Raw genomic sequence first — 16975 nt, forward strand, 5'->3', positions numbered from 1 at the left:
ATGCTTCCAGCTTTTTTAGGCAGACAATATAAGAATTAACCATCTAAAACAATGCCCACACATATTGCTTGCTTAAGACACTGTCTATTATAATATTTAATAGTCTTTATAGAAAAGACCCCCATGAACCCACTACTCTTTGAACTTCATGCTTGACATCGTAATGCATCTCTTCTTATATAAGCCAGTGAGAAATACAACATGTTCTCCGTTATTCCTTATCTGCCAGCTAAACTGACTTCTAAACTGTGATAATTATCTTCCACCAGAGGTTCAGCAAGACCTATCACTCTGTTCTTTTTCATTGATTTTGTCTTTTTTTGTTGTTTAGCTTTGTTTTATACTGTTCCAGTAAAGTAAGCCGATCCATAGGTTTATTTATTTTTGTAGAAGTAAATAAACACAATCACAAACTAAATGATAAATAATCAAGTGAAATGACACATCTACTAAACATAAGAAAGAATTTCTAATGAAACGAAATTCCCAACAGTAGAATAGTCTTGTTCTCTGGGGCTTCTGCTCATGGAAGATTTGATGCTCCTCTTAAGAGCTTCAAATTTTAAAAGATTCCTCAGAAAGAGCAAGATTAGACTAAACAATATTTGCAGATTATACTATTTTGTCAATGAAAACAGAGAAAAAGAGAATATGATATGTGAACAACCAGAAACTTTAAAGATAATTTAGTCTAAATTCCTCTTTTACTGATGAGATAAATAAAGCCTAGAAGTCTGAAATAAACTGCTAGTCACATGCAGGGCTGGGATCCACGTCTAGCCACCTAGGGTGTCACATGGATGAAGGTAGGAAGAGTAGGAACCTTTAATCACTTATTTCCTGCTTTCTGCTTTTTAAAGAAAGTAATAATTTACTAATTCCTCAGTAGAACGTCTTAGATATTAGTTTTCTAAATGCCATCTTTTCCCTCCCTCTCAAAACTCCCAAACTCTCGGGAAGCCTTCCCTAAATTCCTCTTCTTCTTCTCCCCATCCATTTTCAGTAATGGGCAGACATGTTAGAGTGAACATGAAAGTCATTGAGAAATATAACAGGTGATAATTAAAATACCGTGAAATCGATTTCTCTCGTGAAAATACAATGGACTTTTCATGTATTAGCTAATTTATTTTCATAGCTGAATATTGTCTCCTTCCATTTTCTTCATAGTTTTTACATATGCAAGACAACTATTAGTAATTTGCTCATTGTTTATTCAAATTTCCAAAAGCAGATATTCCTCATTCTTGGAAATGTCTTCACATTGAATGAGGCCCCATGATATAAGATATGTCTCTGCTTTTTCTTTCAGAAAAGTATTAGATGAAGGTTACACAAGGCAGGCTCTTTCTGTTTAGAATTAGTTTCATTTGTCATGGCTCAGTGCAAACATAGTTCAGGTCATGTTCAGGTAAACATTTCACATAAAGACAAACCATTTCCTAGTCACAGCCTGCACTTCAGAGGCTGGCCAGCCATCTTCCTAATGACTCTTACCAGTTCAAGGGTGAACCACGTGAACAACTGTAAATACTCAGCATGATCCATCACTACTCCCAGAAAAACAGTTCAATGCACATATTCCAATGCAAGATGAGTCAACACTTCTTTCTGTGCAAAAGGTAGCACTCTGTATGCAATAATAATAAAAGCAATTGGATTTTTATTGAGCACATGCCTTAAGTAAACACTGTGCTAAGTGCTTTTTTATGTAACATTTTCTTTAATTCTCATAACAACCCTATGGAATACGGACATTATTTTCATCACTTTACAGAGGAGAAACGAAAGTGTATAGAGAGATTAAGTCATTTGTCCCAGATACAAAAAAGGTAAATATTAGTGCTATGATTCAAAACCAGGCAATGAGACTCTGAATTCCACACTCTCAAGCCCTGCACCAAATGGCTTCCTATATTGCCAAATGGCAAGTATTTTTAGGCAGCTCTCACAAGGCACTGACCGACTACAGCTCTGGAAGCAAGTAAGCTTACCGCTACCATTTAATAATAAAATGATGATAACGCTGCAAATAAGATCTATCTCTATCTCTGAAATAGACACCTTTTAAAGGTAATCATAGGATGAACATTCCATCCTTGAAATATTTGAATCCATCTAATACCATGATTCTACGTTTCTTCTTAATACTCCTTAGGCTGCTCTGCCTCCCTCTGGTCCTTCCATATCAGTTCTGAGCCGGGACATCATATAATCTCTCACAACCTGTTCTTGGTAGTACTGCAGACATTCAGCTTCTGATAATTGTAATGTGATGACTCCCTAGTCTTTCTCTGCAATGCAGCCTCATGCTTGCCTTCTACATCCCTGCAGGTACCTCAAATGGACCTAGTCAAAATTTTAATTTACATTATCTTATTCCTCAAGTTTCCTCCTCAGTTTAAATAATCTCAATGAATGGCACTGCCATCTTGAAACCCAGAGAGCAAAGCTGAAGATACAGGGGTAAATTCCTTTCTCTTCCTGACATCTCACCTCTGAGCATTATGTCCTACCATATGTACTCCCCACCACCACTGCCTTGTGTAAGACCCCTCAGTTTCTCTCTCCTGGAGTATTGCAGTAAGCTCATATGCTGCTTTCCCTGTCTCTAACATCATGTCCATTTTCCACAGTCAGAATAATGTTTTAAAATGTAAATTTGAACTTGTTATTCTCCTTTTTAAAGCTTTTCAAGTGTTTCTCATTGCCTAGAGTTCAGATGCCTTAACAGAGTTCTCTGCTGTATCTTATCCTCAAGGTTTAACACTTATCTGTAGTTTCTTGACAGCACCATGCTGTTTCCTGTTTCTGAGATTTGCACAAACTGTTAACTCCTACTAGAATGCCATTCTGTTTACATATTATTTGCAAATTCAATTTTCAAGGCCCAGATCAGGCTCCTCCTCCTCTATTAAACCTCCTAGCCTAAACAAGCAGAGCAGCTCACTTGGTCCTTTGTATCCCACTGTATGACTTCTGCTATTGAATTCTTTCCACAACATTGCTCCTACATATTTACACTGTACCTCTCCAACTAGATTTTGAGCACTTTGATTGCATTTATTTATATGAAATATGAGGTCAATAAATCATTAACTTTTGGGCTTGAACACAGCTTTCAATAGCTGGAAAATCCTTCCTCACCCCACCGACTTGCTTTGAAACAGGGGCAAACAACATACGGCACATCCTAGCAGAGCTTTAAACAGTCTGAATAGTTTAATCTTCCCCTATGCCTCTATCCTCTGCTCTCCATCATGAGAGTGTCTACATACTGAAGACAGCGGCTGCTCCTTTGGCCCAAGTCCTAGAATGAAAGATCCATGAAGATAAACTGGGGCCTGCTACCCCAGACAGATCCCAGCCAAGCACAAACAACTAATAGCCTTCATGTAACATGAGTATAACACTGAGATTTAGAGGCAAAAACTGACTAATTGAGGACATTTTAAAGAAAATAGAATGACTTCTAAATCATATTTGAAAGATGTCAAAAGATCCAATTTTGAAGCTAGCTATGCTCACACTTAGTTGCATTACCTTGGACAAGTAACTTACCCTATCTGGACTCCAATTTCTACAATTATAAAATGAGTATTTTGACTAGATGATCCAGGCCTTTCCAGTTCAAATTCTCTAAGTTTACTATTCTAACAAGGAGCTTTACAGAAGTAAATATAGTCATCATGACATTCTAATGTGGTAGAGAAAAATTATAATTTCTACTTTCTGAAAGAGAAAATTAAGACATAAACATTTAGATAAAACCTGAAAATTCTGGAGACTCATTATTGTGACAAAGTCACGTTAAGGAAAACATGATGGTTTATTCGTGAAGGAATGTGCTTGACACTTGGGATTCTGCTCTGTTCCCTGGGCATTCTTCCTACCACTGATAGCAGCCTCATTAATGTACCTAATTCTTATTTTTTGTGACCTATATTACCAAAACAAACAAAACAAAATGCCGAAGCTCCACCACAAGTTTCAAAGAGAAGAGAACAAAACCAGTGTCTTCTTCCTTTCATGCATACAGCAATTATCATAGTTTCACAGTCCTTTTGTTATGCCATGACACCAAAATAGGATCATGGGATGAGCTCTCTAAAGGCTTCCTATTGCTCAGGCTTGAATACTAATGACAGCAGCAAATCTTTACATTGCTTGCTTTGTGCCCAGCTGAGTTCTAAGTACAGCAGGTCCTCAAATAATCTGGTTTCATTCAACATTGTCTCATCAAAATGTTGGTGAGATGCCAAAGGAAATTTAACTCTTGTTTATAGTAATTAGTCTATGGTAAAACTGGTTTCATTACATGTCATTTTGCTTAAAGTCAAAGAATTTACCGATGATGTTAAGTGATACTTACTGTACTTTTCATGAATTAATTCATCTAATCCAAATAATACCACAAAGAGGTAGATACTGTCTTTAATCTCCATTTTTCAGAAGAGGAAATTGAGATATGTAGAGGCTAAGTGATTTTCCCAAAGCCACACAACTGGTAAGAAGAAGAATCCAGACCTAAGCAATCAGGCTGCAGAGTCCATTATTGTAAACTGCAATACCATTCAACAGAAGCTCTGATGACCTCATCTTCCCAACCTAGATAATCTTAGAATAAAATTCTGCTTCCAGATTTCTTTCTAATTTCCATTGTAAAAAAAGCAATCCTCATTTCTATTTCTACACATTATTATTCTGTATAGAAAAACAACGTTTTCCTTGACCTCAGTTATTTGCTTACTCTTGTAAAAACCAAAGTAACACAATAAATAAATAGATGTCTTTCCTCTATGAGTGTGCTTTTTCTATTTAGTTGGCATTTCCTCTCCACTGCCAACTAGAATGTACATTTCATGAAAGTAGAAACTGTCTTGTTTGCCATGATACCTCAGGCCTCTCAATGCTAACAGTATATGGTAGGCATTAAATAAGTATTTGATTAATTAATGAATAAAATAATGAATGAATGAACCATAACTTCATTAAGGACTGGGTCATCATTTTGTTCAGGATTATACACATAAAAAATATAAAGAAAACGATGCTTACTAAAATTACATGAAAATAAGAATATAATTCTTGCTTTTTTTCTTCTTTTATGCTTTTGCCTCCTCTATGTTTTTCTTCTAGCAAAACTCTTTTAAAAGCATCTGCAGGTGATAAGAAGATGGCTTTACAGAGAGAAGGAATTAAAGAAGTCCCTATCCTGCTGAAACAAATAGGAAAATAAATTTAGTCCCTGCCACGCACAGGCTTTTAAGACAACAGAATATTTTCTCAGATGGTAGTTCTTGTGCCAAAGAGTCTAATATCTTAATGCAAAGCATGTTTCTAAATCTAAAGTACATTAGAAATGACTTCATGATTGATGCAATGATGATAAACAGTTATAAAGCAGCTAATATGCATATATTGGTTTAAATACATAGTTTAAAATTAGAGCTACTAATTTATTTCACTCAATTTTTTTCACTCTTTACATCACGTATTTATTTCACTCACTGCTTACATCATGAACACATTTTGTGTAACTATCACCACATAGAAACTAGATATAAATCATTAAGAAAATTTAAATCTTGGTCAATTTTCTGACATTAATAAAGTAAAATCACTGCCAATTGGGTGTGTTCTCATTCATAGCACAACTTTCTGGACATATTTTAAAATTATAAAATTTTTTTCAACTAAAATCAGATGTTCTTCCCTTTTCTATAAATTAATGGGTCTTGAAAACAAAACACAAAGACCTGTTTCCATAATAACATGTTATTTCCTGAGGAGCCACGAGAGGGGGCACATGTTTGATTGAAAGCTCTCCCATGACCAGCAGTTGTAAAAAGTGGGGAGCAGAAAGTTGAAGACAGGATGGAGTTTTGGTTTTAAAATGAAGGTACACATATAGCGTTCAGCGTTGTAGACAATGTCCCTGTTTATATAAACATCATATAAAATACACTGACTAGGCTTAAGTTTACAGTATTTTTTCAATAACACATTTTTGCTACTTAGAGTAACAAAAAAAAATTGCTTAGATAATTTGACTTAAGAATCAGGTAGCCTTGAATGCAAACATTTATTTAGCTATTATTTTCTTGAAGTATAAACTGGACTAAATTGCTCAAGACAGTGGAAAGGAGAAGGAATTGGAAGGCCTGTGGGTCACTGACATTCATTTCCAGGGTCAAGATGTTTTAATTTTCTGTTCAATCCAAAATTCAGCACCATGCTTTCTCAAATGTTCTTCCCTTCCTTGCCTTCCTCTGTCTTCAACTGCTCAACTCTTCTTTTAATCCTTTCCCTTTTTTCCCAGTTTGAGATTATTAAATTTATATGTTATCTGGGACAAAGATCCAGAAAGACCTGGATTCAAATCTCAGCTCTTTAACTATCTTGCTATCCGGAAATATAACTCATATTAAATTTATCATGATCACATTTATAGTATGTACAATCTAGTATCTTGTTAGTTATTCCAGTATATTGGTGGTACTGGGTGAATGATTTAAAGATCTCCATTTTATTTGTTAAAGGGTTCAAGAATGCATCACAGAAAACAATTCTTCATTTTTAATCTAAGGAGCATCATCTAGTTTTTCAAAGAAAGCTTCTTAAGAATAGACATTAACTGAACAGAAAAATAAATTTTGTTTACACTATTTTCCTTTTACTTGCTATTAGGTATAACGTTAACTGTTGTCTCATTTTCTATAATGCCTTCTCTTCCAGACAATAATTGTTCTCTACTCTAGGTTCTTAAAGCACTTTGCATACAAGTGCTTTACATGCATAATAATCAAATGCATGTTACAGTGTGAACTAGTTAGTCATTTATACAAGTATGCCATATAGCACCACAAATGAAAGTTATATGATGAATGGGTGAATGGGTGGATCAATAAATAAATGAATTGTTAAAAGATAGTTCAATATAGTCCTATCAATATTTTTGAAAATTGCTTTTCTATATAAAGACAAGGTGAGGCAAGGACAAAATCAGTAGCATACTATTAAAATAATTTAACCTTCAGGAAACAAACATTTATTTAAAAAAATATTCTACAGGCAAGACACTGTGCAAAGTCCTGAGTACTTTGCTTAAAAAAAGTAAAAACAAAGGTTAGGAAGAAGGGAAGTACAAGACATGATCATGTAATAGCTGGTGTTCATCTTGCAGGAAGCATAGTTTGACTTAAGAGAGAATGAAAGATTAGGCTCGAAAATGAGTTTCAGCTGAAACTATGGCTGAAATGTCAAAGTAGATAAGAATTTATGTGGTTTGCAAAGGAAAGTTATTAAAGGCTTTTGATTCTTCCAGATAAAAGAGACTAATGAGATGCAAGAACCAAATGCAATGCATAATCCTTTATTGTATCAAAAAGCAAATAAATAAAGAGCTGGCAAGGACATTTGGTTGAAGAGATTTGAGTATATATTCTATAGCAGATAACACTATTATAAGCGTGTGAAATTTCTTGGGTGTAATAATAGCATTGTGGCAATATAAGAGAATGTCCTTTTTCCTGGGACCTACATACTAATATCAAAGTTTTTCAAAGTAAAGTGACATGATATCTACAACTTACATCTATGTAAGTCTATATAGAAAGACATGTTTAGATACATGAATGATAGAGAGAGAAAGTAAAGGTCACAAAGTATTAACAATTGGTGAGTTTAAGTGAAGGTCCACAGTTATCTTTTCAACTTTATCAATAAAGTTAGGGGAGAAAGAAGATTCTCTAAATGTTTATATTGAGTTTGGGTATTTAGTAGTATAGAGAAGAATTCTGAGACCAACTCAATTTTCATTTTTTGTAATTTTTTTCTAGGATGCTCACAGGATTTTTTATTTATCCTGGATATTAAAATATTTTGAAAAGATGCCTTAGGTATGCATCTTTTCATTTATTCTGCTTGGAACAACTGTGAGTTCTTTTAATCTACAAGCACAGATTTTTTTAAGTCAGGAAAGTTTTCTTCTACTACATATTCACCTGTTGCTTGCATTTATTCTAATAAATTTCAAAGAAATGTCTTCTGTTTGTGTATTATCTACCTTCATAAATTTTCATCTATTTTTCTTCTTTCTCCAGAGAGCATTTCAAGTTTGTTCTTTTTATCATTGAGGTGACATTTTTGTTGTTTATCTTCCATTTATTGCCTTTTCATGCTGCTTTTTATGACCAATATCACAAAATTTGTATTTTCTTGTATTTTATAATTTCAAATCAAAGACTTTCAAAATATTCTTCCATTCCTTTTAGCAAATACATCTCAAAAGTATGAATTTTCTCTATAACTTCAGATTATTATTTATCATCTCTTATACTATTATTTTTTCCTAAACCATGTTTTATAGAAAAAAAAATGGTTCTATGATCAAATAGTTTGGAAAGCTCTGGGTTGAAAACTTAAATTTTTTGCTCTAAGGCTTCTGAAATTTTATGTGCTTTGTCAAATCAGAATAGAGAGAATTTAAGGTGAAATGTTCTTCAAATGCATTTAACTCCTCAACCCTCTGTTACAGAAAACACTTTGGTTTATCAAAGAATTTATATTCTAGAATATAAATTGAGAAATTCTGTTATTGAGTATACAGAATCTCATTACTTTTTTTTCTCACGATATTCATTATTGAAAGAAAAGAAACTTGGCATTTAAGAACAAACATTTACACTGTCCTCTTTATCTACTTGGATGAGTGTACATTTTCCTCTCTTAGCACGCACAAAACAGGATTGCAAGCTAACACACCAAGCCTCTAAACATACTACCAATGTCTAGCAAATGTTCAGCCTCCTTGATTTGCCGAGGAAAAGTAGATAATTTCCTACTCTCCTGACATGCCTCCTCACGGTAAGAAACAGAATTCAGTTTTTTGTAATTGCTATGGACTGAATGTTTGTTCCTATTCATTGCAACCCTAGCCACCCAGTACTTGATAGTATTAGGAAGTGAGCTTTGATGACCTGTTTTAGTGAGTGGCAAGGTGGAATCTCAAAAATGAGGGTAGTACTTTCTTATAGAAAGAGAACCAGGCAAAACTCCATTATGCATCTCTCTCTCTCTCTCTCTCTCTCTCTCTCTCTCTTCTTTCTGTATATCTATCTCTCTGATATATGAGGATACAAGAAGGCAGCTATCTCTAAACCAGGAAGAGTCTTCACCAGACATCAAATCTTCTGGCACCTTGATCTCGGACTTCCCATCCTCCAGAACTGTGAGAAATAAATGTTTATTGTTTTAAGCCCCCCATTCTATGGTACTTTGTTATAGCAGCCCGAACTGATTAAAGCAGTAATGCTGAATTGTTTGTTTAACCAGAAGAATGTGTGAAAAACTCAATCACAAGAGAGCAGTTCTTACTTCCTATTTCTATAAGACTAACTTCAACCAGTTTGCAATACACCATGATTGCCAATCATCTTCCATTCTTATAATATTTCCTGACCTACAAGCCGATGTCCCACTTGGATGTAGAAAAAGAGGTAGCTACACACAGATGCCTAGGAAAGGCCCAAATCACTGAGTCAATTCCACACAGGAGGTCAGTGTCTGCTTGGCTTCCTGGCAGCTGCATGCCCTGCCTCTCTAAGGGGCACACACTGAGCGCAGGTCAAAGCATCCTCTCACCTTCTTCACGACTAGCCCTGATCTGATGCAGAAGTCAGCCTGCTCCAGACACTTATATGTCATTTTACCTACGTTCACACTGAAGCTAGGAGAATATTTATTCAGAGTCTATCAAAGATTTGTTAGAAAATATGGGAATGCTAATTCAAATGATTGTTAACTAGACACTATCTTCATCTAGAAGCACAACATGGGACAAAATGTAAATAAAGGATCGATTTAATTGGGCAGCTAATAAAATGGAAAAAAATAACATAATGGAATATGTCATGAATTACAAAAAGGTAGCAATTTCGCCAGCCTCCACATGACTTATCACTTTCCTACTTATTTAACATCTGGAATTGATTGTTATAAAGTTACATTCAAAGGGTAGTAAGATGCATCATTTATTTGTTGTGCTTTCCTCTAAATAGCACGAAATATTCATCCAGGAGGAAAAAAATTTAAATAAACAGAACAAAGTAAGCAAAACCAGAAGGAAAAATTCAGATGAGTCAATTTGTGCTGTTCACAGATAAGTAAAAAAAGAAAAAAATATATAATGCAAAGCCCCTAAAAAATACTATGGCTTCTAGAAATGCTAGTCATGTATTTTCAGTAAGATAGAAGATTTCTCCATGAGCCAGTGCCCCAAAGAAAAATATTTTTTGCCTATGGGTCTGTGTGAGTACAGACACAAACACAGATATATGTACTCTATAATAAAATGTTAATTTAACTTTATGGAGTATTTAAAAGATATGAAATATAATTTATCAGTAGTAATGTTAAGAAAAGGTGACATATACCATAACTCATGAAAAAAGCCACTTGCTATTATACGCAATGATATTTGCTATTAAGCTGAACACAACTAAATTATGACTTTAATTAAAAGGCATTTTGTAAGCTGGCACCAACATGTTTAAAATTTAATACATTTTATATGAGATACTGGAGTTATTAACATAAAAATTTCTTTCTGCAGCATGTGCACTTTTTAAAAAGCAAAACATTTTTAACCAACATAAAAATGTTCCCAGAATCCATAGAAGTTTCACTGTATAATAAATTCAAGGAACAATTTTTTCCAGCCCTTTAATACTTGCCCGTGCTTGGGATATACAATTGTATTTACATCTACGGTTAATAGTAAGAGAGTTACTGACACACTCTTGTGGCCACTATGTACACATTAATTTTAAATAAAGAATGAATGGATGGCTCAGGGGACTGATAATGAAATACGCATCCTTTTGCCATTGGGCCACGATCAGATTAGAGTGAGTCGACAGATCTCAAAAAGTTTGAGAGCAATAATAGCATCTCAGTCATCAGTGGAAAGTGAGTTTGGGACTGAACCCTGTGCCAAGCAGACAGATAGAGGGCCATACTACAAGTGATATCCTTTTCCAATTTTGTTAGCTCTATAAAAGTTTTATTACCTGGACACAACTAACCTGTGTAGGTGAGAAACTATATCTCTAAAATAAGTCTGAACACAACAAATAAGAGAATTACACGGTCCAAACTTCAGAGGTTTAAGAAAGTGACAATGGCCTTGGTTGTCTTTGCTCCTGGTAGAATAGAGGGTAAAGAGGTGAGTGTTTGAGCATCTATTATCTTTATACACTGGAAACTATGGAGATAGAGAAGCATGAAACAAAAGCAATAAAAATATGTTTCCTCTGCTCAAAAAGTTTATAATCTAGTTTTAGAAGTCCATTTTTACCTATGGTGAAAGAGTTACTGATAAATATAAATGAATCTTTGAATATGTAAGTTCAACATGAAGGATATACACAAGGTCAACAAGAAAAAGTACATATCTTCCCTAACGAAACTGCTATTATTCTTGTTACTTTTTTAATTGCTGTAAGAATTAATTTATGACATGCAGAAATATTTATAAAGTTATAAAGTCCATGATATCATTCAAGTTAATCATCCAGATTATCCAGTAAGTTGCTTCAGATAATTCTGGCCATTTTCAAGGATCAAAGCTGCCCTTAATGAACACATAATTACCCCAGCTAAGGGCCTCTAACATAAAGTGATATCTTTTCTATAAAGAGAGTTCTACCATTTGTGCAATAGTTTGAGCAATGACAATCTATTACTTTTAAGGATAAAACATTTATTTGGGGCTAAAAATTCTAGTATATTTATTTAAAAATTAAATTATGTCACTACAGAGGCATGTCTTATATTCTCAGAAGGGACAGCATAGCAATCACAAAGTATTATTATGAGATCCCTGCATATTCCATGGGACCTACATGTTTACTGTAATGGAAACTTATCATAATAAATACTCTGCTCAAAACCAGCAGAAATAAGTCACAAAAAAAAAAAAAACCACAACAATAACTACTCGGATGTTCACCTGCAATTGCCTCAAACACCCCTGAGATTATTTCCTTTGGTCTTCTCTCCTCTCTCCCTGTAAATCATCTCCTATACACCTCATCTTGCTAAAGTCACCACTCTCCCCCAATCACTCAAATCAGAGATCTGAAGTTCAGACTAGATTCTAATTTCTTCCTTATTTTACCAAGATCAGCCACCAATTCCTGGTGGTTCTATCTTCTAAATATTCCTCACTTCCATTCTCTATTCTCTGTTTGCCATACCTCTGGCTGGTTCAGGCCATCATCTGTGGAGATGAACAGGACTGTCTAGTAAAGAACCATGGGAGCTCTTTCTGGGCACACGGGGCCCATCCCACCATCTCTCCCTATGCCTGACAAGAGGGGCTGCAGCTGAACTCAACTTCCCACAGGTCCATAGTTTCCTCTTCCATGAAAAAGGAGCTGCAATTGCCCACAGCACCCAAAGCTCATTGGCCCTGGGATTTCCAAAAAACTCTGCACGCAGTTGATATCCAAATTCAGACTGCTTAGCACCAAAGCAAAGACGTTTACGCCTAATACTAGGGCCACTTCCATACTTGCTGCCATAAAACAAGGAGAGCAACAGAGAGACCTGTGGCTTCTGGGGGTCACCCCGTGCCAGTGCAGAGCCTTAGTGCAATCAGCTGAGCTTGGGTGCCACTGTCTCTCTAGACAGAATGCTGACAAACTCTCCTGTCTTGCACCTGTGATATTAGATAGCAGCAAGTGATGTCACTGTTTGTCCCCCTCACTCCTCCTCAGACTATTATCTATAAAGCTCTCATCCATTCTCCACACTGCTATCAAAGATCAGATCAGGTCACTTTCTGCCTAACGCTTTCCTCTGTAGAATAAGGTCCAAAATCCTCAGTATGATATGCAAGGCCCTGAACAGTCCAGCTCCAACTTCCCTTTCCAGGCTCATTTTCTGCCATTTCTCCTTTCCTCCATCCCTGCTACACACACACACACACACACACACACACACACACACACACACACACACACACACACACGCTATCTTCTACCCTTCCTACACTCTACTCCACAATACATCAGACATATTCATAACTCTGCATACTTACCTTACCAGGAATAATCATTCCTACACTGCTGCCTTGTGACATGAATTGGTACAGAACTCAAACGCTCTCTCTTCTGTGAAACCTTCCAGACGCCCCCTCAGAAACTTGGCCCCTGCACCCTCCTGTCTCACAGCAAGACAGCTGTATTATAATCCTCCTGAGGACTGAGTTCAGGGGCTGGGCCTTGTGTCTCTGCTGCTCTTCACCTAGCAAAGGCCTGGCATGTAGTAGGCACCTCGAATGTTTGTCAAAGGAATAAACAAATATGTAAGTAAATGTCGACTCCTAGATGCATTGCCCTGAATGTTGCCTATGAGCTTTTTTGCTTCACATCCTCAGTGCAGCCATTGTTCAACTATCTTCAATCTATCATCATTTGCTCTTAAGGAGGTTTCACTGAAGATGAATCTGGAATTCCCTCCACTACTCTGGAGGTTTTTATATGCAGAGTTGTCTAACGTAAACTTACAATTTGCAATGCAGAATCTCTTCTGAAAAATTTACCTGCTGCTCAATTTTAGTTCTCAAAGTACATTTTCCTTAAAGTGCACTTTAAATAATAACTCAAATGCTTATAGAACACCAACCATCAAATTAATGTGAATGGTATTAACAATAATAACTACCCTTAAAGTAAGTGATTGAAGTCAAGAAATGGCTAAAAAAATTGACATGCGCTCAGAATTTTATATTTTTCCTCAAAAAAAAAAAAGATTCACTATCGATGACAAAGAACAGTAAGGCCACTCAAGCTACCTATCATGCATTTAATAAAGGCGGATTCTGTAGCTGCTATCTATAATATGTAATATCCAAAAGCACTGCTGTAATTCACAGCTAATTAGTGTCTTGCCGTTATAAGAGGTGTCTTGGCCCTAACTCTCTTCCCAGATCTACTCTTAAGGAGGTTTCACTGAAGATGAATCTGACAAGATTCATCTTCAGTGAAACCTCACAAGAGCCAACAGCCATGCAAGGATCACAAGCCAATTAGCTCCCACCCCAACTTTGGACTGCTGCTTCTGGAGCCCCTCCTCTAAGCCTCAATAAATCATGCTCCCTCATGAAGCTTTATTTCTGACAACTGCGAGCCATTGCCGCCCAAGAAATAAAGACAATACTTCTAAAGAAAACTCACATGGGAAAGACAGGGATAGAAAGGGATATTATTTGCCTTCCTTTAGCAGCACAGCAGTCAGCAAAATTGAAGACCATCCATTCTGAGTGATTAAGGAGACAACTGCACTAAGAAATAAGCCCATGAAGGATATATCTGAAGATCCTTAGTGGTGATTAACAGTCAGCATTTGTGATGTTTGTTTATTTGTTTGTTTGTTTTAATGTAGATATATGAAAGATCTTTTTCTTTCCATTTTTCTCCTGTATAGCCCTCCTGCTGGCTAATAAAGAAATTTTCCTTTCCGTAGAACATAATGATCTGCATTTACTTTGTCCCCCAGTGAATGCAATCAGATAATTTGTTTGAATTACTCTAGACTGTTTGACTTCATTGAAAAAGAATCTGTAATGGTATATTGGTCTCCAAGCAGGGCCTACAAAGCTTACTAATCCATAAGCAAGTGCTAGAGTATTCCCAGCACATAACAGCCAATATCCTTGTCATTTTGTTCTAAGCCTTTAAAGCCATTTTGTTCCATAATATTCTACTTAGAGAGTTTTCAGAATAGTCACAGTAGCTTGGGCATTATTCAAAGATATGACTCATATAATTTTAGTTTGTTTTCCTCATGGAAATATTACTCTTCTATATTCTAATGTCAACCTAAAACATGTAAATCAGCTTTTGACTAAATAATTACTATGTAATTTGATATGTAACTAGGTAGGAGTGGAGCTGAACCCACATAATTCTGGAATATCATATTGACTTGGTGTCAGAATAAGCAGAAACCGGAGGGCAGAGCCTCTGAAAAGCAAACCTTGACACCATTGCCCTTAATTCACTTCAGCTCCAACCCATCTTCCCCAATATTTGGGGCCACCAAGTGTGAGGACGAAAAATGGGTAGTAAACACACGCAGTTTGCCCTAAGTTCAGGTTAGGTCAAATTTCTCAGGACCTGTGGTCTCAGGATCTGCTTCAATATTGTGCCGTGCAGGCTGTCCAATTGTGTTGTCCAGGTCAGTGAGCCAGGCAGACACAACGAGGTGCACAGGCATCACGTTTAATAAACATTTATTGCCGGGCAAGGGAGGTAAAGGAAGGCAAGATCTCTTCTCCCAAAAGGCTTATATCTAGTTGGAGGAACAAAATACTTGCTTTACAAGGAATAATAACACAAGTGATTGGACAATACAGAGATCAGAGAAGTGCAAGGAGAAAGTCTCGCACGAGAGATGGACTGGAGTAGTCTTTTAAGAAAGGGCATTCTGCAGCACTGGAACATACACCAACAAACACAGATTCTTGAAAGAAGAGACATGTATGTTAGCACCTGTCACTTTCAAAGATAATTCTCAAGTCCCCTGTACTTCTTCTTTCCTAGAGCAGTGTAAAACAAACATGTACTTGACTTTTAGCTGGAAAACTACATTTAACAAAATGTTACATTTCATAGAGTTAATTAAATGCATTTGAATTCAGCATTTCAACTCATTTTCTATATACCAGGCAAAGACAAATGAAATGCAAAAAAAAAAAAATGTATTATGGCAAGATCAATTTTGACAACAGTGTAGTCTTTGCTTCTTGCTTATTATTTCCTTAGAAGGATAGGATCCTTGATAATGCAAGGGAGAAAACACAGCCAGACCCACATGTTTTTATATTCCATATTTAGAGTGCATGTATTTGAAACTGTTTATAGAGACTTCTAGTTAATTTTTATATTACTCTGGAGCAGCTTAGTAGATAAAATTTTGGTACTATTGTGAAGATAATAGGGCAAATTTAAAATTGACATGTCTATATTTATACAGTAGGTTCATAACTCCAGACTCTCAAACCCATACTTAAATCACACAAAACAATGCCCATACCTGAAAGGGAAAATTCTCCTTTCTGGCTTTCGCTTTCTCTGATTAGGAAGGCACCCGTCTGATTTTCTGAATATGATAGTTGTTTTTCTGCATCTGCTCTCTTGATTGCTCCAAAGAACCACCTAAAAAGAGAGAGATGTAAACTTTAATTAACCAATCAACATTCACTTTTTAAGGAGCAGGAAGTTTGGCAAGAAAATATTCTAACATCAAAAATGTTTGATATTCCTTAATGAAAAAAAAATGGTAGCTTTTGATACTTAAAATGATTTTTCAGGATGTCTGTAACCCCCATGAGGACACTCTAAAAAATTACAGAACAGAAATTTGGCTGCTGCTGGCTCCCACGTTCCTTCTACACCTGCATTCTGTCTGAGAGGTCCTATGTCCTTTTCCTGTCAAATCCAAACCCTCTAGGGTGGGTCTACCATGTAAACCTGCTGTGTTTCATGCTCTAAAATTACTCTTCATCATCTTCCAACTGTCCACTGCCTCACCTAATACCTTCAAGGTATTAGGAGGTAAACATTCCAAGCAAAGAACTCATACATTTCACATTAAAGTGTGAACGATTAAAAATGTAGTTCTCTGGGCATTAATTCTCTTTTTTCCCTACCTTCATCACTGCCCAACCCACCATAACATGAGATGATTTTGCATGTTTAAAGAGAACTTATTAATATAAAGAAAATTTTCATCAGTGGAAAGATTATGTGAAAAAGATAATTCTGCCTGGGGAAGTATTTTCTTAATGTCATCTCTACTTCTTATCTTTACCCTCTTTTTCTTTCAGATAATAAACATTCCAGAAGTATAAGAGTCAGATACTGAACACACGGGTTTGTGAATGGGATTAGCCAGCCCAACAAAT

General features: G+C 35.9%; 1 protein-coding gene across 1 annotated transcript in view; it reads right to left on the bottom strand.

Moving 5' to 3' along the window:
- Positions 1 to 16975, bottom strand: part of FRK (fyn related Src family tyrosine kinase) — an 86350-nt gene that overhangs the window by 25286 nt on the left and 44089 nt on the right. Inside the window, exon 2 of the mRNA XM_039870751.1 lies at positions 16105 to 16226. Coding sequence (XP_039726685.1) covers positions 16105 to 16226 — 122 coding nt within the window. The remainder of the gene's footprint in view (positions 1 to 16104; positions 16227 to 16975) is intronic.

This window comes from Pteropus medius, unplaced genomic scaffold (assembly GCF_902729225.1).
Source record: "Pteropus medius unplaced genomic scaffold, Ma_sr-lr_union100, whole genome shotgun sequence".
Lineage (NCBI taxonomy): Eukaryota > Metazoa > Chordata > Mammalia > Chiroptera > Pteropodidae > Pteropus > Pteropus medius.